Source organism: Falco cherrug, chromosome 6 (assembly GCF_023634085.1).
Source record: "Falco cherrug isolate bFalChe1 chromosome 6, bFalChe1.pri, whole genome shotgun sequence".
NCBI classification, from domain to species: domain Eukaryota; kingdom Metazoa; phylum Chordata; class Aves; order Falconiformes; family Falconidae; genus Falco; species Falco cherrug.
In genome coordinates this window covers 88,937,366-88,956,690 of record NC_073702.1, presented here as the reverse complement: position 1 = coordinate 88,956,690, position 19,325 = coordinate 88,937,366, and the positions used below count along the sequence as shown (strand labels likewise).

The following is a 19,325-nucleotide window of genomic DNA, read 5'->3' as shown; positions in this document are numbered from 1 at the left end:
TTCATGTTTCCATCTTTGTTTGGAGAAGACCTAGCCTTTTAGCTGGATCCGTGTTGCAATAGCAGCTGGGTGTCTTGGGCTCTGGGCTCTTGGGCTCTGTCACCCAAGCAAACTCTCTTCGATTCCTTTGGAAATGCCCCTGAACGAGAATTGTCTAACTTGGGATTTGGGTCCGCTTTCCCAGCCCGTGCCCTTTGCCGGCACGCCTGTGTCACTGATGGTCAGCATTACCACTCCATTTCAGCCCTTCCCCTGGAGCCCCAGGCAAGCCTGTGCAGGGCAGTGTTCCTCCAAGCCCTCTGCACGGGTGCTCAGTGCTCCAAGGGCTTCCAGAGAGCCCGGGTTAGTCGCTGCTTCCTATTGACGTGCGTCGCAGTGGAGTAGGAGGGCTGACAGACAGACCTGCTGCCTCTTCTGCCAAGCAAATGGACTTTGCTCCCTGGAGGAGGACTGAGGAGTGGGAGAAATCATCTAGCAAATCCTTTGCAGTAGGCGACTGGACTGGTAAATTCAGGGTGATTTTGCAGTCAGACTGAGCAGCGTGCTGGTTCCAGAATTGAGGGCCTGGGTTTGCTCTCAAAGTGGTTTTGGTGCAGCTTTTCCATTAAAAGCTCAAACGTCTCCATAGGGTAGATTTTATCCAGAGATGCACAATGCAGAACATCACAAATCCTGAAAAAAATCTATTGGGTAAGTGTAGTTTCATAAGTTTCAAGCATTGCATTCTGGTCCCACAGCTAATAAACAAGGGTGCAAAATTTGCAAGAATTGCAAGTACCAAGAGTAGAATTTGAAGGACCTGCCCATGTATGGCTTACAATTGTGCCTGGTATTGTGTCTTGGTATGTAAATTTTACAAAGCCATCAATGTGGTGGTTTCCAAAAACCCTATCTGACTCCACGGTTGTGCCTTTGTCTCCTAGCTGGAGCCCTGAGGAGGCACCTGGAGGAACGCCAGACCAGCGAGCTACCAGGGATGTCCTCCTGAACCCCAGCCTCCAGCCATCCCAATCAGCTTGGCCTGCAGGCATGGCTGCTGCCTAGAACAAGCAGCTTTCCTGAAATCTGAGGTAAGTGGTGCTTGGCGGAGCCCTAAGCCCTCGCCCTTTGAAATCCATGAAGAGAAACCCCCATTACGAGACCTGTGGGAAACCGTGGAATGGTTGCTTGTCTTTACCGAGAACTGAGTCAAGCCTTTGAGTCCCACCTGACTCAAGCCAGACATTATCAGAGCTTGCTGGGCACGAGTACAGATAAATAGATAAAGTTTCTTATGATATTTAAAGAAAGACATAAAAGTTGGAAGAAGTTCTAATTAAAGTTCAATGACTTTATTCTCTTTTTCTACCAGCACCTACCAATCTGGCTACCAAACGCTTTCCAACTTCTTAATAATTTCACCTTCTTTTGAGAGGAAGAGAGTTTTGGGAAAGTGCTCCTCACTTCTCCCTTCTAAAAAGCTCTAGGCAGGCGACACAGATTTGTCTAGCTCAGATGAAGAAAAAGCATTTTAAAATAAATTTATAACAAAAGCTGCTGCTACTGTTGTAACTAGTATTTGCAGAGGAAATCCAGTTATGGCCAAGAAGCAGATTAGTCCTTTTCTTTAATTCCCAGTTTGTCTGATTAAGATAGATATAATTATAGGGAAGTGCTTTGTGAGTTAAACAGAAGACAACACCATTTTGTTCTGCTGTGAGATGGATGGTTTGAGTCAAACAGGTTGTGTGGTACCAGCTGCGCTAACAGGTCATCTTTAAAATACATAGGCTGGTGCTAGCTTGTTGAAGAATCCCTGCGATCGCCACATTATGAGCATCCCAGCGAATGTACACGTGTGTTGTACCTCTAAGGAGTCTGCTGAGCGGTGATGTGCATGAAAATAGCTTGGCAAGCTTACAGCTCATTCGCTGGTTCTTGCAGGTTCTTGCATCTTGGATGTTAGAGTCGAGCCATCACGCTACGGAGGGTACCTGTGGTTTTAAACTGGGCAGGCAGGGTCGATCTTAGTTCCACATTTTGAAAATTATCCTCATGATAATAAGGGCTGGGTTTGCCAAGATGCATGCCAGGGGCCAGACAAATTGCAAACTGGCTGTGAAACCTAGGACCAGAGACGCAACACAAAGCCACTCCACAGGCTTGGGGAATGACGGTTCGCCGTCTCCACAGGATAGTGGTGATCAGCAGCACGATGTAAATTACTGTCATTACTGCGTCACCAAAACACGTACACAATCAGGCAGATCGGGATTCTCTTCACCGTGTTGTGCTAGAGTGTAATTAAATTGCAATGCCTACAGCTACTAGAGTTTGAGGGGGGCCTACAAACATTTGCAACTCAAATCTCGCAAACTGAGTAGGTTCCAACCCACATCCACATCGTTAAGATTAAGCTTCCCTGGTACTGCATCAATACTTGACTCGAGTAATTTGACCTGCTGAGCATCCTGAAGGCACCAGGCTTTGTCCTTTTAGCAGTACCATTCTTGCTGAGGTAGGAAACCAGTGTGGCCAAACCTAGCGTGAGGCCTTACAGAGGGGGAATATGGTTTTTATTTACATTTTAAGCTGGCTTTACACCTGCACTCATTCTCTTACAGATTTCATTCACTCACACTCACAAGCGAGGCGTGGTTATTCAAGCGGTCTGGCCCCCATCACCTGCATGCAACGTACACAAGGGATGACGGCTGTCAAAGCGTCACTAAACCTCCCAGTCTGGGGACACTTCTTTAACAATCCTTAGGAATTGATGGTTGTTTTGTGGTCATCCTTTGCTGCAGTCTCTCTTCCTGCTAGGCTGCCAGGAGAAGGAGTGGGAGATGTGATGTGCTGCCACCCTCCTGCTATCAGGGAGGAGGGTCTTTCACAAATGAGGTGGGCGTGCTATGGTCTTACTGGTGTGCACACCTTCTGGGCTTGACAAAACCAACATAGTCTCACATTTTTTGCTGGCAATGGTGTCACTTGTTACGAATACAGCCGTCTTTAACTCCTCTGCTCTGCTGTTTCTTCTGATGCTTATGTAAATGGATTTTCATTCATACCAATCCCAACATTTCTTTTCCAAGTCTCTGCACTGACGACTCGTTCCTGCAGATCCCAGCTCTGGTTTTGAAGAGCCTCTCAGTTCCTCTCAGGACAACATACAAATGACAAAGGGCCAAGACATCCCTGCAACTGGAATGAAACAGTCCCTCCTATTCCCCACTCAAAGCAGTAGCAAAATCTCACATTTCAGAAGTAAAATGAATTCCAAATATTCTTTGTCCATTATAATTCACATTGATCAAAAGCTGCCACCACCTCTTGACCATCTGGCTCCTATTTATTTCACAGCAAGTGTCACCTTCTCCCAGCAAGAGGAAAGGCGAAGTGTCTGGACAGCACCAGCTCCCTCCCATCCCCCCCCCCCCCCCCCCCCCCCCCCGCACCAGGGCTCCTGGCCCTGACCTGCGGCTGTGGCTGCTTTAGGGGGGTGGGTAGAGGTAAGGAGATGTTTTTGGGGGGGGTGTATGGAAACCCGGGACTGCTGCCCTGCGGCTGGGTGCCGCTCTGGCGGTGTGCTGGGTACATCGTGTGGCAGAACGGAGAAGTGCTGCTCGCTGCCCTTCCCTGCCGCTCCGGCTGCGCACCGGCGGTGAGCGGGGCTGCCCGGCCGCTGGCACCGGGGGCACTGCTCGTGCTGCAGCGCTGACACCAGAACAGACGCCGCTCTAGTCTTCCCTCTGTTCTTCATCAATCCTGCCTTACAGGTTTCATGTGTCAGCTGCCTTGGGTGTGCGTACGTTAAAGCAGCTTCCCCACCCGGGGCATCCCATAGCAGGATCTCAGGCTCCAAGTCCGATAAGGGAATTTATTTGAGTGGAACCGCAGCAGAAACAAACAGCTCAAGCTGGCTGCCTCCGCAGAGGGACCCCGAACAAAGAAATTCCTGGGCAATTACACCTTTACAATCTAAATTCCTCACCCCTCCTGTGACAGCTCTGACCGGTAGTAATATCAGGGTCTGGGGTCTTCCTGTTGCTCACCGGGTCCCCTCGCTGCCTTGGGGCGAGCCGCTTTTCTACCTCTGAGGTCACAGCTTCTGCTGATGAGCGTAGCAGCCCTCCTTGTTTTCTTAGCTTCCAGCTCGAAGCGGCTCTCGAGGCCCTCTTTCGCGGAATTAGGTAAAAGTTCTACATATCTGGGTGAAAGTTCACAGCTTGTGGCCTAAGCCTTCAGCAAATTTAGCTACTAATGCTAAGCAGTTAATTCCAGACAGTTTCAGTGCAGTATTCCTCAACACTCTTTTAAAGTGCTTCTCCAAAATCAGAAAGAAAAAGAAGTAGCTCCCTCTTTTAGGAAATATTTAGTAATGGTGTAGTAGTAGCTGTGATGACCTAAAGAGGGGAAGTTTGCAGGTTTTCAATGAGTCTTCTCATGACTTTTTATAAAGAAGCTAAAGCAACATGGCTGAGTTTGCACCTGCTGATTTAGACCTGTCTAGAGCAACTGTTCAGCTGAACGAGTGGACTCCTCAGGGGCTGACGGTACATCTGGGACCATTAGTGGATTAATGACACAGATGTTGGAATAGCTAAAATCTGCAGGTCCTACCTGGAGGAGAAGGTCTGGGAGCATGGGAAAGCACAGGGCTGAAGTTCATAGCAACACAGGAAAATTTGAGACAGGGGTCTGGGAAACAGAGGCTGCAAAGAATTAATCTAGATGAGAGTAATTACACTGCACTAATACTGGCGGGAAACAGTCAATTAAGGAGCAGGAGCAGGACGTTATGGGCAGTCAGAAGCATGAGTCAATGCCCTGTGCTGTGCGCAGATACTATACCAGGGTGTGTAAGCAGGAATGCAGCCTGGACTACCATACTGGTTTTGCCTAATCACAGCCCAGCCCATGCTGGAGTTTTGGACCCGGTTTAGGTGCTGAGCTTCAAAGAAAGGTGGCCCAAAGAGTGAGAAGCAAGAGAAGAACAAGGGGAACGGTCCAAGACGTGGAAATCCTGACCTCCAGAGAAAAGAAAAGGGTTGTTAGCCTCAAGAAGAGAAGGACCTCTCCCTGCAAGCACCTTTCAGAGAGGAGTTAGGCAGAGCGAGTGCGCAGCGAACAGTCCTGAGCAGTTTGTACGAAGATAGCTCTTGCTCAGAACCACAGTGAGAGAGCGTGCCAGCCCACCCATCCTTAAGGAGCAAGGAATGCAGCACTGTCGGGTTACAACATAGGTATTGTTATAAATCAGTGTCTGAGCAGCTTTAGCATGGGAGAGGAATAATGCCAATCGCTTTGAGGTAGCCAACAGAAGCAAGGAAGGCTTGTGGCAGCTCCTTCCCACCTCGACGGTAGCACTGGAAGATGGGCAGGTGTGCTAACGGCTTACATGTAATATTACCTCTCTGGCTGTCTGAGGCACTGCATCAAAAATGGAATAATTTCCCAAATGCAGGCAAATCCTCCCCATAGATAATGCTGTAGTGCTGGCCAAAAGATGGCAAAATGATTACACGCGGTTTTCCCTGTCACTGCAGTACTCTGTGAATATTGCTAGCAATGCTCTGGGAACAAATAGGTCAGGTCCAAGCCCTGCATTTGCCGACATCTTATCCATCCCAAACGTTTGTGCTGTGAGACTGAAATTTGACGCTGAAGATGGTGCAAACGCTCTTGCAAGAGCATATGGTACACATCCAGGCCTCGGGTTTCATCGCAGAGCGTTAACTGGCTTGTAGTGTGAGAGCATTCAAGGTAGAAAAAAATTACAAATAGATGTGCTGAAAACTCTGAATTACAGCACATCATCAGTTACGGGCTTATTAAAACCCTGGATTACATACAGCTGCTGCTCCCAACAGATACAGCTCTGCACAGAAACATGGATATTCCCACCAAGAAGGCAGAAGTTTTTGAAGAAAATGGAGTCTTCCTATCCCGTCTTCTCATATACTAGAAATGTACCGCTTTCAAATCTGACTATCATAAGCAAGCTCTACTTCACCTCATAGATAAGGAGATTACTGCTGAATTATTGCATCCACAGATGCGGTGAAATCATTTGTCTTTGCTGGAGAACTTTCTTGCTGAAAAACACCAGTATCAAAGAATCCCGAGGTCTCAAATCAGCAAGAAAATATCCATGTTAGTCTTTGCCAGCCTTGAGTGAATTTGGCTGGGTTTGACCCTGTATTATAGATCAAATAAGCTAGTTTCTCTTCAGCAAAGTTCCTAACAGAGGGCCAGATCTTAGCGGAAGAAAATTGGTATAGTTTCCCTGAATTTTTAAAATAATCACTCCTTTAGACCACCAGTTTATTCCCCCCCTTTGTATATAGAACATATACAAATATACAAATATATTCTTTGTATATAGAATATAGACAATATAGACAAAAAATATAGACACCCTCTCAGCATGAGCCTAAGGAGAGGGGAAAGATTCTGTGGTGCTCTGGCTGTTCTTGCAGACATCCTGGCACTTGTTTGATCGGAGGCGGAACAGGACGCGAACCTTTCCTGCCGGGGCTGAGGCCGCAGCCCAGCGCTATTCAGCTCCGAGAACAATGCCTGGCAGCTGGCAAGAAATTTAAATCAGCTAAAAACAGCCGAGCCTGGATATGAATCATGACCCGTCAGTGTTTGCTTCAGCCTTTTGACTGGCCTGAAATCAGCTCGGCCTCTACTGGCAGGCAACCGGCTGCCCGGAGAATGAGCAATAAACAACATTTTAAAGGACTTTTATTTCACAAGAGCTTTGCCTGTGTGAATTCCAACAAAAAGCCGGCTCTCAAAAGCGTGCATCCAAGGCAGGGGATGTGCAGCCCTCCAGAAGACCTGCTGTAACATTCGTCAAGGATACCCCGAATATAGAAATATTACGCAGGAACAGAGCTGATGCGGGTTTTGTCTTGGCTGAGTTCTGAGAGTGCTGTACCGCGTTATACTGGGGCATTACAGCTCTGCTTTTTTGCAGCAGGCCTGAAAAAAATATTCCCACTGTTTCTCTTGGAGAAAAAAAAGCAAATCATCCAGCATGGATGCGTGCAGGATGACCTGGTTCCATCAAGGTCAGCAGAACAAACCCAGATGATGGCAGCTGGGAATCTGGACCATGACACACAGGGTGGCAGAGCTGGAGCACGCTGCAGGGCTACGTGGCCAGCGGACCGAAGCACTAGCCAGGGGCTTGGGATACCCGTGTTGTTCCCCTCAGCTGCCGCCAGACTACTGAGCAAATCCGAGGTGTCTCTTTGGTCCTTCACGGCCTAAAGCTGACAGTGATGTCCTTCATCGAGTGCTTTATCAAGTGACTGACCTCTAGGAAATCATGGGAGAAATAAAGTCCAGGAGCAGATAAAAACCAGAATCAGCCTATGGACAGAAGCAAGGAGAAAGGCGTGGATGTTTCACGGGACAAGGGCACACATCGATACGGCTACCCCGTCCACCGAAGAAGCGCCTGGCCAGGTACAAAGCCCAGAGCCACCTGCCTCAGGGCACGGCAGGAGAATCTGCCCCGAAAGCAGCTGGAGGGCAAGGCCAGAGGGCACGGCTGGAGGGCATGGCAGGCACGGCCGGAGGGGCTGGAGGGCATGGCCGGAGGGCACGGCCGGAGGGCACAGCCAGAGCAGCGGGCACGGCCGGAGGGCACGGCGGGCAGCCGGCAGCCAGCCCCTGGGCACGCTGCTGGCCTGGCCCCGACCCAGACCCCGCACTGGGCATCCAGCCCGTGCCCCCCGGCCCTCCTGCGGCTGGAGGGGCCTTAAAATCCCTTCTCCGTTACAGGCACCGTCCTTTTCCCGGTGGTTTCCCACCCCAGGAACCGCACGGTAAGGTGCGACCTGGCCCGGCACGGCGGTGTGTGGGGTAACGCACCCTCGGGCCGCCCCAGGCCCCACCAGAGCGCTGGGGGGGGCCCTGCTCCGGCAACGGCAGCGCCCGCCGCGCCCGGGGGGCGCTCCCAGGACCCACCGGCAGGCGGCTACTTTGCGGGCCGGGATCGCGAGCGGGGCCGGGAGCGGGGCCGGGAGCGGGGCCGGGCCGAGCGGCGCTGAGGCCAAGCCGGGGCCGGGGGCGGGCCGGGGGCGGGGCCAGAGCAGCCTCTCCCCGCCCAGCCCCGGAGCCGTCCACGCCGCGCGGCGAGGCCCAGCGGCACGCTCCCATTGGCTGCCGAGGCGCAAGGGCGCTCTTATTGACGTCGCAAGCCCCGTTGCCATTGGCTGAGACGCGGGGCGGGGGCGGGGCGGCGCGGCCGCCGCTCGGTAGGTGAGGGCCCGGCCTGGGCGCGGCGGGGCCGGGGGCTGCGGGGGGCTGCGGGGGGCTGGGGGCTGCTGGGGGGGGGTGGGCGTGGGCGGGCGGGCGGGCGGGCGTGGGCCGGGCCGGGCCGGGCCGGGCCGGGCCGGCTGGGCTGGGCTGGGCTGGGCTGGGCCGGGCCGGGGGCCATCGGGGGCTGCGGGGGGCGGCCGGGCCGGGAGGGGGCAGCGGGACAGCGAGCGACTTTCTTTCCCTTTGGAGCCCGTCCCGTTACCCGCGGCGCGCTGTAGCCGTGCCCCCCGCAGCTCAGGGCAGCCGCAGGGTGCGGTGCCCCCCCGGCTTGTTTCCCTTTTTAAAAAAACTAATTGTATGTTATTTTTAATATTTATTTTATTTTATATGGGTTAACCAGCCGGGTTTTTCAGCTGCGGAAAGGCTTTTTGGGCAGAAAGCGTGCCAGGAACGAAGCAAAACACTCCCAGAACTCCGACCCCGCAGGCCTGAGAGGCGCGGGCGGGGAAGGGGGGGGTCCCCAAAACAACAACCGCCCCCCTCAGCAAAACCGAGCCGGGACGGTGGGGGCGGGAGCAGCCCCGCCACCCCTGCGGGCCGCGGGGTGCCCAGGCAGTGGGTGTCACTGGTGGGGACAGGCCGCAGGGTGCCCAGGCGGTGGGTGTCACTGGTGGGGACAGGCTGCTGGGCCGGCAGTTGGCTTGGGACAGGCTGACAAAGCTCAGGGATCGCTTTTCCCGAGAGTTTCCGCGGGACCGGCCCCTCTCCGGGTGGATGAAACTGTCCCCCTTCACCTGTTACCTTCAGCCCCAGTGGCGGGTAGGGTTTCTGTGCCGCCGTCACTGGTGAGGCGATGGCAGGCCCGGGTGCAGCCGGGATTTGGGGCGGTTTTCCCGTGGTTTTAAGGCCGGTGGGAGTTCTCCATGTGCCTGAAGCTGGGGTGGTGCATCCCTCCCTCCCCAGCGCCCTGCCAGTCCGGTCCGAGGATCAGGCCTTGCTCCTGCCCACCGTGAGGGCTGGTCCTGCTGCGTCACCGCTGCTGGCAACCTGACCTCTGCTTTTTTCTGGTTTTCTTGGAAAATGGTGAGAAACCTTGTTGTCTGGCTGCTGGCGCTGGGAGCTGGTGCTTAGTGGCGTTAGCATTGTCGCTTTGTCCTGAAATAGCACTTTTTACCTGGTGGTTCTGCCTACGGGGGGGGGTGTGTGTGACTTCCCCATCCACTGTGCAGCCAGGTGCAGTTAGTGTCCAGCCCCCCCTGAAATTAATTGCAGTTAGCTGCCTGAATTAAGAGACCTTTAAAAAGGCAGTGAAGTCTCCAGAGTCCCTTTGCATATTCTTACAGATTCTGAAAGAAGCAGATTTACTCCCACTTGTGTGTATTGGCAGGTTTCCTGGTTTCTCTTTAGCTTCCAATTAGCTTCTGGAGACTTAATGAACATGTGAATCAGTACATTTTTTGAAGCCTGATATCATCATAGAAATGTATATGACTGCATGCTGCGTCCCTAAGATCAACAGATAAGTCTTGAAAGTTCAGAACAGTTCAACTGCTGCGCTCCTGCACACAGTTACAAAAATAACAGATGGGTTGTGACCTGTAATTATTTTGTAAAATGTTGCTTAACACACTTTTTTAGATTTAAGGCCAAGCTTACATGTGGTTTTTATAGTTGTTTTTACTGGGCTGACCGACACGTGACTCAAGCCACTAAATCTGATGGGGGTACTGATATTCAGCATCACTTTGAATGCAATACGGCATCCCCTTGAGAGTAAGGAGGTGCCGAGGTCGACAGTTAATTACTGCACGTTCCGTTTAAAACTCTATAGAGTCTGCCTTGTTAAGCTTTTCTTTCTTTTACATATTTTTTAAAATCACTCCCCAACAAGAACCGATTGTTGGGATGGGACATTTATGCCCTAAGCTATGCGTGCCTGGTGCCCTCCCCTCTGTTAAGATCTGTATTGATGGGATGGTTTTTGCATGTCCAGCGCTGCCGGTAGATGCAGGGGGCGGGGAGCAGAGCTACTGGGACACCCGTTCATGTGACGATAATTAGTGATGTCCCTCTGCTGGTTGCTCATCGTGGAGCAAAGTACCCAAAATGGTGAATGTGAAGCAGACTTTTGGAGTCTGAAATGGATCCTGGAATTTAATACGTGGTACCTTGCGATACGTCACCCCGCTGGCTTTTTGCTTTTAAGGTTTTTGTTGGAAGAGGAGGAATCCGACCTGCGAGTCGAGGCCCTGGCTTTCAGAGCCGGTAAATAGATATATCTCGGGATTTTCTGGGCATTTAAAGCACCTGTAAGTTGGATTTGGCTATTTGATTTGCTAATACTTGCTTGTCCAACTGTCCACGCAGAACTAATTCAGAAGGGCCAGATGGGAGTCGGTGAAGGCCGGCAGGTGACGGGGGGCTGCCTGCTGGGGGTCAGGAGACCTTAAAAATCGATGTGACAGGTTTGTGAAGAAAGGGCCCAGGAAATGCAAGGACTGTGAGTGCTTTGGGATACTCTGTTAGCATCAGAAATCTGCCTTCTGTTAAACAAAATTTACATGCTTACATACATTTAAACAATATGTTGTATAATACGTAAGGAATTCAGCAGGGAAAGGTTTATCAATTACCTTTATTGCAATTACCATGCCTTTTTGTTTGGATATAGAAACTTTTTTTGGAGGAAAAAGCAATGCCATCTGGTTTAGGATAACATGATGTGTGGGGGGTTGTATTTGGGAGCGACTCAAGCGGTCGGGTGGGTGAGTCCCAGGTGTGGGCAGAGGGACGGGGCTGGCCGGAGGGCTGGGGGGCTCAGGCTTCACTCGCCCCCTCGGCAGCTGCCGCCGCGCTGAATATAGCTGCTCAGCAGAGGCCGGGGCTGCCAGCCCCCGGGGAGGGGGAGGCAGCTGCGGTTCCTGCCATGGCTTGTGCTGGCCCTTGGGGCTCCCCTGGAGACCCGGCAGCGCCCACCGCGCTTTGTTCGCCTGCACGGGCTCTGCCGTGGGAAAATGCCACTCTCCGGAGGGGTGGGTCATAAAACCAGATCACCACAAAAGAGCTGACGGAGGGTGTGAGTATCAACTTGTTTCCCACTTCCAAGTATTGTTTGGGAATACTTTCTTTCCTCCTTTTTTCTTTTTTTTTTTTAAATTTCTTTTTGCATTTGCTGTTGCTGCTCCCTTGGCTGGCCTCCCCAGCGCTAGCCCGGCGCTAGCTGGGTGAGTACTGGCAGAGCCGCTCTGCCGATGTTCTCCGCTCTGTTTCAGGCTGGAGTTGCTGGAAGAGGCTTTGGTATCGCTGGGGCTCCGAGGATGCCCACCTGTGGCTGAGGGTTGGCAGCACCATTTGTGATGCTCTGTGGGGAGCCCACGAGATGTCATTTATGTTGAGAGTATTTCTGAGCCCTGCCGGCTTGGCGAACGCAGGCAGAGGTGCTTGACTCTGCCTGGTGTTCACAAAATAAGGTCCTCTGTCTGCTGTATTGGCTCTTCTTGATTTGGCTCATCGATTGTCCTGTGCAGCTCCTCACTCGAGTCCAGCGTGGGCAGCAGGACCAGGGTGGTGGAGCATCTCCATGTGTGGAGCACCTGGGGCTCAGGCTTCGAGAACAGTATCTCATATTAGAAGGTTTTGCAGCAAGATGCAGTGAGCTTGGCTGTACAGCACGCTTGAAAATGTGTCATTGGTTGTGAAATTAATTAATGGAAATACTTGCTCAAAGAGTTAATTTCATTAATTAAGGTGGAAACTGCAGAGCTAAGCGCCGAGTTTGGGGTTTACAACCTCCTACCTCCCCCTCTGATTTTTTTTTTTTTTATATGTGATTCTCACTTCTGGGTGGCTTCCATTGCAGGGTTTTGAGTTTGTCTCTTAAAAACTCTCAAGTCTCCACCCCAGCGGCCCTCAGGGCTCAGCCACGCTAATAGGTGCTTTATGTCCCAGTTAATGATGGCTCATTTGGGCCCAGTAGCCTCATGGTGCACAAACTGAGACTGGGCATTAATTCAGGAGACGGTTGCACCATGCCGGCAAGGTGTAAAGCACAGGTTTGGTCTCAGTCTGGTCGGAGCTTTAATTAGATTTTCCCTGTGTGTCATGTCCTCAGAACCAGCAAATGCTGCTGGGATGAGGAAGTTTGCTCTTTCCTCTTGTCCCACTTGACGCACCGAGATGCAGCTTTATGGTTTGTGGGATCTGGCCCAGAACATGCTTAATCTCCTTGTTATTAGACATACCCAGTTTCTTTACTTGGTGTGGAGGCGAGGGGGGCTGGCGAGTTGCCACTACTGTGCCCTGTGTATTTCAGAGAGCCCGAGGCTTGTCATCATCTTGTGGAAGAAGTTCTGCCCCGATGGCCGTGGATATGGGAAAATCGCTTTCTGAAGCCTCCCTGAGCGGGAAGGCCGAGGGTGATGGCAGGTGGGACTGCGCGGAGGGGGAGACGGACAGCCTGTGCTGGCTTTTAGGGACAGAAGAAGCCAAGCCCTGCTCGCAAGGGACAGAGAAGGTGGCAATGAGCAGACGCAGTCACTTGGGCGCTGGTGTTACCCAGGGAGGCTCAAGCTACTGCCAAGAAGTGTCTTCAGCATCCGCATCCCGATTTCCCAGAGCGAGAGCAAGCCTCTCGGAGGCAGGGACGTTGGTGTGCGGAGGTGCTGATGGCGGGGATGTGCCTCATCGTGGTAGTCACCAGTGCCTCTCCTCAGAAGAGCAGCAGGTGAGAGGGCTGTACGTGCAGGTGTTGCAGCATCGCCAGGGGGGCAGGTGAGGTGGGGACGTGTGTGCCTGGGCTGTCCTGGCAGAGGCCGGAGCGCCCACCCCCGGGCTAGGCCGTGCCGTGGGGCAGGGCTGTGGCGCTGGAGCCCAACGGCCGGTCTCCGTTCCCGTATTGCCACCGCGGAGCTGGGAAGTCACTCGGGACGGGGCTGCTGAAATAAGTGCCTCTTGCCACCAAGTGACTCGAGCAGCTTCCCAGGCCCTCAGGATGCCTTTCCCTGAACCCAAGCCCCGTGCTGGGCTCCGGGCAGCGCGTGCCGCCCCGCAGGCAGAGCAGGGTTCCCCTTCCAGCCTCTCCTCACGCTGGGGCTGGGGCTGGCGCGTTTCTCTCCACGTCCCAGTACGAAGGAGCCTTTGGCCTGGATGCTGTGCTTCCTTTCATGCGTCACGCTCTCCCTTTCCTTTTTCCCGCTGTCCTTGAGCAGGTGAAGGCTCCGAGCCGTTGGGAGCCAGCGCCTGGCCCTCCCCGCCGGCGCAGCTCTGCCGAGGAGAGCATCCTCGCCGGCAGCTGCCACGACGCCCTTGCCAGCCGGCAGAGCCGAAGGCCGGGAGCTCAGTCCCCATTTTCCTCCACCCCGGAGCTCCTGCGGCCCCAGACCCCCCCCAGCCCTGAGAGCGCCCTGCGCAGCCGCTCCGCGTCGAGCTTCTCCACTCTGTCTTCAGAAGGAAACGGCCCCTCCGAAGGGCCACCCCGCCGCTGGCTGGCCGGCACGGACCCGCCTTCTCCCGCGGCCGCCCGGGACCTGTGCTGGCGGGGGGTTGCGGCAGCGGGCAGAGCACCGCGGGTGCCCAGGCCCTTCAGCCTTCTGCGCATCAGGGAGGTGTCACCCTACCAAGCCGATTACTGGGCATGTGCCATACCGGATTCCTTACCCCCGTCTCCGGACCGCCGCTCGCCCCACTGGAACCCCAATAAAGAGTACGAGGACTTGCTGGATTATGCTTATCCACTGAAGCCAAGGTACAAGCTGGGAAAGATGCCAGAGCCTTTTTCCCATGACTCAGGAATAGGTTTGGACAGCTTTTCTGTTTCCCCTGAGGGCACGTCGAGATCCGCCAGCATCTACAGCCGAGGTGGGCGGGCTGGGGGAAGTGGAGAAGATGGATGCTGGGGGCTCCTGGCCTCTGCAGAGAGGTGCTCCGCCCTGGGGCCTGGAAAAAGAGGCCGCTCGGGAGCTGGATTGTGCTACGAACCTCTACCTGCTGCAGAAGCATCCTTCGCAAAGAGTGCTTCCTCTCACCCTGCCAGGGGTTTTGCTGAGGATGTCATGGCAGAGTCAGCTGGACCAGGCTCATCTGCCCGCCCTGCTGCAGACGGGAGAAGCTGGCGTGCTGCAGGGAGTCCCTTCCCGAACTACAAAGGGCAGGCGAAAAGCACTAGCAGGTTTTTACCTACAACAGGAGTGCTCCCCCTGAGGAAGGAGTGGGAGGGCGATGAAGAATTTCTCTCCCTGCCTCCGAGACTGCGGGAGCTGGAAAGGCTGGCTCAGTTTTTGTCCAATCTTTCCTTAAGTATAAGGACGCCGGGGCACGACCGCCGTAACCTTCCGCGTCACAGCGATGGCAGGCAGCCCCTTTCGCCCAAGTTGGCTCCTTTCAGAGAGGCGGGTGGCAAGGACGAAAGAGGGAATATTGAGGGTTATGCTGGGCTGTGGCACCCCTGCAGCTCTCAAAAGCCCAGCTGGGAAAACACTGAATCGTGTGGCTGGATCCATAGGGGTCCTCTGCCGGGGCTTCACCTGTCAACCGGCCTCAGGGATGCGCTGGATGGGCCGTACCTAGATGAACCGCGGGTCAAGGGGCATCCCAAGAAGAGCCAGCAGAGCGAGTCCCTTGCCCAGTGCGTGAAGGTAGGCTGAGACCAGAAAGAATGTTTATTACGGGAAGACCTCACCTAAAATGTGCCTGTATTTATGGCACGCTTAGTTAAGGCTTCCCCTCCTGCATGGTGTTTGGTGCCTGGCAGCTGGTAGCAGTTTACACAGGGGGGCTCACCTGTGCAGATAATTTTTTCTGATGGAGCAAGAGCCCATCTTGCTTTTCCTGGGCTCAGCGTCGCAGGGCTGGGGCTCGGTGGAAACGTGGCATTTGGCTTCCCCCAGCGCACCCACCCTGCTGCCCCAGGGAAGAGGCAGGAGCTGCAGCTGGGGCCGGACAAGTGTGAAACCCAGGGTTTGCTGCCTGCCCCGTAGCTCCGACTGGGTGACGTGGTGGGGCTGGACTTGCCCTTCAGCCCGGGCTCGCTTGTCTTCCCCAGGCTGGGTCCTGCTTCGGGGGTAGTAAGGCTGGGTAGAATGGGTGGGGCTTCTCTGAAGAATGTCCTGGTTATTTTGTGGATTTTTACTTTCTGGCCAAGTGATGCCTCATGGCCATCCTGCCACTGGTGCTGTGCTCCCTGCCTTCGCCTCTGCCTTCTTCCCCGCCCCAGCCCTGGGCTGGATTTGGAAGTAATGCTGCGCTGTTTGCAAGGGAGCGATTCTTACCGTGCACAGAGCTGCAAACACCAGCGCAGCTCATCCCCCCCTCTTGCGTGGGAATAATGCTGCTGATTTAAAAGGGTCTTATCTACTGTCAGCATCGGAGTGTATCTCTCGCCCCAAATCGCGGTGCCCGGGAGAAGCAGCTCAGCTTTAGAGCAAAGCCCTGACTGAGGAGCAGGCGCAGGGCTGGAGCCTGGGCTTGGTGAGAGCGGAGGCCCCTGGGTTTCGTGCAGCATCTTAGAAAAATAATCCGTTACCAAGACGCTTTAAAAATAAATGAAAGCGCTTAATTGAATGAGACAAACCCTTGGGGAAAAGCAGCTGCTAATTAACTGCCCGGCTCCAGGAGGAGAGGGGTGTCTCTTCGGCTGGCAGGTGGTGGAGGCAAAGCCCTTCCTTCAGCCTGGCTGCTGCTGGCGCCCAACACCTCCCCGCAGCAGCCATTTCATGGTGACCCTCAGTGGGTCTGGGGGGTGTTTAGGGGCTTAAGTTGTTTTTTGCCTTTTTTTCTTTTTCTGTTAACTCTTGGTTTCCCAAGCTTAGGGATGTTTGTGTGGGGGTGGGTGTGCAGGAGAGGGGCCGGGAGCAGGTGCTTTCCAGAACCCGTCACCTATTCCTGGCCCTGCCTTGTCTTCGTTGCAGAAATCGATCAGTAACCCCTTTTGTTATACTTTTAAGTAGATGTTTTGCTGTCAGCTGGAAGAGCTCATTCATTGGCTGTACAATGTGGCGGACATCACCGACAGCTGGGTACCACCCTCGCCGGATGCGGAGAGCGTGAAGGCATCGCTGCATCGCTACTTGGTAGGTCCCACCGCCGGCTTTTCTCCCCGCTGGGGCAGCGAGCAGTGCACAGCAGGGCACCCCGGCACAATCCTGGCGGGTGCACCGGGTGTGCAAAGCTGAATTCGGGAGCACCGGGAACCTGCCTGGGGGAAACTGCTCCCCAGGCAACCTGCCGCAGGTGCGTCTCTTCCAAAAACCCTCCTAAGCAGCGCTCCTCTTCTCCTTTCCTTCCCAGGAGTTCAGGAAAGATGTGGCCGACCACCAGAGCCTGACAGAGAGCGTGCTGGAGAGGGGAGAAGCTCTCCTCAGCTGCATGGCATCGAATTCGCCAGGTGAGAAGGAACGCTTGAGCGGGGCTGGTTGCAGACACAGCCGGTGGCGCATCTGCCCCCCGAAATCCCTGGCCCCACGTGTGGGAGGGTGGGGAGGCGGTGGGCAGAGTCTGCCATCCAGCAGCTGTCTGGGAGTGTAAAGGGGTTCACACCCGCGTTGCTGCCCGGGGACCTGGAGGTTTGAAGCAATAACTCCGGAGCGGCTTCAGCTGCACCACGCTTGTGCCGTGCCGCCCATCCTGGTGATGGACGTGTTCTGCCTTCTATGCGTCCCTCAGGTTTTTACCTTAACCGCAGCGTGGCCAGCTGCCACTGGGCTGTGGGACGCTGTCGGCCTGCAGCTGGAAGGAGCTGCTCTCGTCCAGGGCAGCAGCGGGGTGATTTTTGCCCCTTGTTTGCGCTCGGTGCATCCCAGGCAGGTGTCAGGAGCCAGTCTGGGGGGACAGCCCCGCCTGGCTGGTGGCACGGCACACGGAGCAGCCGCTCGGGTGACTTGGTGCATCCCGCACAGGGGATTGCTGAAGGGCAGGCTGTGCCTGCGGTCACCAGAGCAGCTTTAGTGGGCGAGTGCTGCCTCGCAGGTCGGCTTTCTTACGCAGTCCCAGCGGTTTCCTTTAGGAGCCCCTATTTCTGTACCCTCACTCTTAACCTGGAGCCTCCTAGGTGGCTTCTCACCCCCTCCAAACCCTGCGGCGCCACTTGGCGATGGGGCGAAGATCAGCTTACTGATTTCTAACACTTGATTTCCTTCAAAGGTCTGCCCAGGGCAGTGGGACTCTTACTGCTCTCACGGACATTGAATTGTCTCGTTACTACCACCTCCGCTCATGCGTTTTTGTTTTCCAGCTCTGAAAGACACGCTGGGATTGATTGCGAAACAGTCAGAAGAGCTAGAAACCCACGCGGAGCGCTTGTACGAGTCCGTCCTAGCTGCCGTGGGTCCCGTGCAGGGCGAGGACGGGCTGGGGGACAAGGGGGTGCAGCAGACGGCTGCTCCGTGCGTAAGTGGTGGGGGCAAACCAGCCTTTCCACGACAGGGGGAAAGGGAGGGAAGCATAGGAAGATAAACAAATTAAGCAAATGCTATACATCAGGCTTTACCATTATTTTAATCTGGTGTTTGGAAAGCCTCCATGGAAAAGAAAGCAAGGGCAACCTCAAAATGGATGCCCCATCACCCTTAAATGTGTCAGGGGCAGCGCAGTGTGTCGGTGAACCAGCTGATGAAACCCAAGAGCGTGAGGAGAGCGATGGCAGCTCCTGGGAGGGGGCCGGCAGGCAGGTCCCCGTCAGTCACGGGGGGGGGGGGACGACGGCAGCAAGGCAGCACAGGCAGCTGCTGCACCCAAATCACTTGGGACAGCAGAAGGAGCACGAGGAAGGGGTAGTTTTTTGGCTTTTTATTTTCTCAGAAACGTTCTGTTTGCCACGTAATGGTGGGAAAGGGAAGCAAGTGAATTCAGGGTTAAGAGGGAGGCTAGGGAACGTGTTTGCTCATTTCTCGACCATTTTCCTTCAAATAAAACTGCAGAGACAGAAGTTTCGGGAGGGCACGGCAGGAGTGGGAGGTGAAGGGCTGGAGGGGGCAGCAGCGGTGCGTGGTGGTGGAGGGCAGCGTGCCGTGATGGGAATCACTGTAAAATCACTGTAAAATCACGGTCACGGGTGTTGGGGAAGGCGCTGGGTCCGGAGAGGCAGGAAGGCTCTTTACGGCTCCCGAGCAGGAAGCGCAGGGATTTAGGAACGGCAGGATACCCGCGGCCCCATCCCAGTCCCCTCCTGCCCCCATCAGCTCAGCCTGTTGATTTCCCCGCCGCCCCCTCCACCGCACGCCTTCGCATTGGGGGTTGCGAAGGGGAAATGCTCTTCTCAACGCTTTAAGAGGAGAACAACAGTATCTTAAAAGTAGGTTATTGGGGTTTTTTTAATTGCTAAATATACATAGCTACGTGCTATAGCTTATCGAGCACATGTGGAGGTGGTTTAAGCGTGGCGGGGGGGTTTCTTCCTTTGCTGGCCGGCAGCCAAAGCGCAGCAGCAACCTCACTTAATCCGTTTGATTTCAGGTGCCGCCTCGATCAGACCTGGGCTGTGCCAGCCAGCCTCGGGACGGCTGAGAATTGCAGCCAGCACAGAAGCACCTCTCCCTCCTCTTGCAGAGATGCCAAAAACCCATACGACCACTGTGTGTTCAGCGTCAGCCAGCCTGGGCTGAGTGCACCGTGGTTTATTGTTCTTTTGAACCGTGGCTTGAGAAAGGCGAGCAGTACCGCCGTTCTTTGGCTGCTGGGATGCCCAAGCTACTAGTGCTGGCTCCATCGGGATGTTCCCAGAGCAAGGACAGTACAGCTGGCCTTTTTTTTTTTGGGGGGGGGGTTTGTTTTTCAGAGTAGCTTTCCTTTTTTTTTTTATTTTTTTTTATTGAAGTGGCCTGTTCCATGTGTTAGCAGAACGTCTGGAACACACTGTTTTTTTTAACTGAGTAATCCATAGTGTGCCGTGCAACTCACTTCTAAGTAAAGCCGTGTGATTTTAATAGCCGTGTTCTCATGTTTTGTTTATGCTCTTCAAAAATAGGTGCTAGAAGCCAAGAAATAGAAACTCCTCCTGGTTCTTGGGAGCAAACTGAACTCTTTTGTTTATAATTACCATTCCCTGCTGAAGCACAGCCTGTTTAACTTTTGGT

General features: G+C 54.1%; 1 protein-coding gene across 7 annotated transcripts; it reads left to right on the top strand.

Moving 5' to 3' along the window:
- Positions 1–8,226: 8,226 nt before the first annotated feature.
- CEP68 (centrosomal protein 68) lies at positions 8,227–19,175 on the top strand. 7 transcript variants are annotated; one of them, XM_055714601.1, is made up of 7 exons: positions 8,227–8,255; positions 12,572–12,982; positions 13,467–14,891; positions 16,203–16,325; positions 16,543–16,639; positions 17,486–17,640; positions 18,706–19,175. In XM_055714601.1, exons 2-7 carry the CDS (start codon positions 12,617–12,619, stop codon positions 18,754–18,756), a joined length of 2,217 nt encoding a protein of 738 aa, XP_055570576.1. In that variant the 5' UTR covers positions 8,227–8,255; positions 12,572–12,616; the 3' UTR covers positions 18,757–19,175. The 7 variants fall into 7 exon arrangements, with proteins under 7 accessions (XP_055570576.1, XP_055570577.1, XP_055570579.1 ...); XM_055714602.1 differs by having other exon boundaries at positions 8,228–8,259; XM_055714599.1 differs by lacking the exon at positions 8,227–8,255 and adding an exon at positions 8,457–9,078.
- The last annotated feature ends 150 nt before the right edge of the window (positions 19,176–19,325 follow it).

What these genes read in the sequence shown, in the direction of transcription:
- CEP68 (XM_055714597.1), top strand. Translation starts at nt 12,446, where the DNA reads ATGGTTTGTGGGATCTGGCCCAGAACATGCTTAATCTCCTTGTTATTA. An exon ending in TCTCCTCAGAAGAGCAGCAG is followed by an intron (nt 12,983 to 13,466) that starts GTGAGAGGGCTG and finishes GTCCTTGAGCAG; the next exon opens with GTGAAGGCTCCGAGCCGTTG. An exon ending in AGCAGACGGCTGCTCCGTGC is followed by an intron (nt 17,641 to 18,705) that starts GTAAGTGGTGGG and finishes GTTTGATTTCAG; the next exon opens with GTGCCGCCTCGATCAGACCT.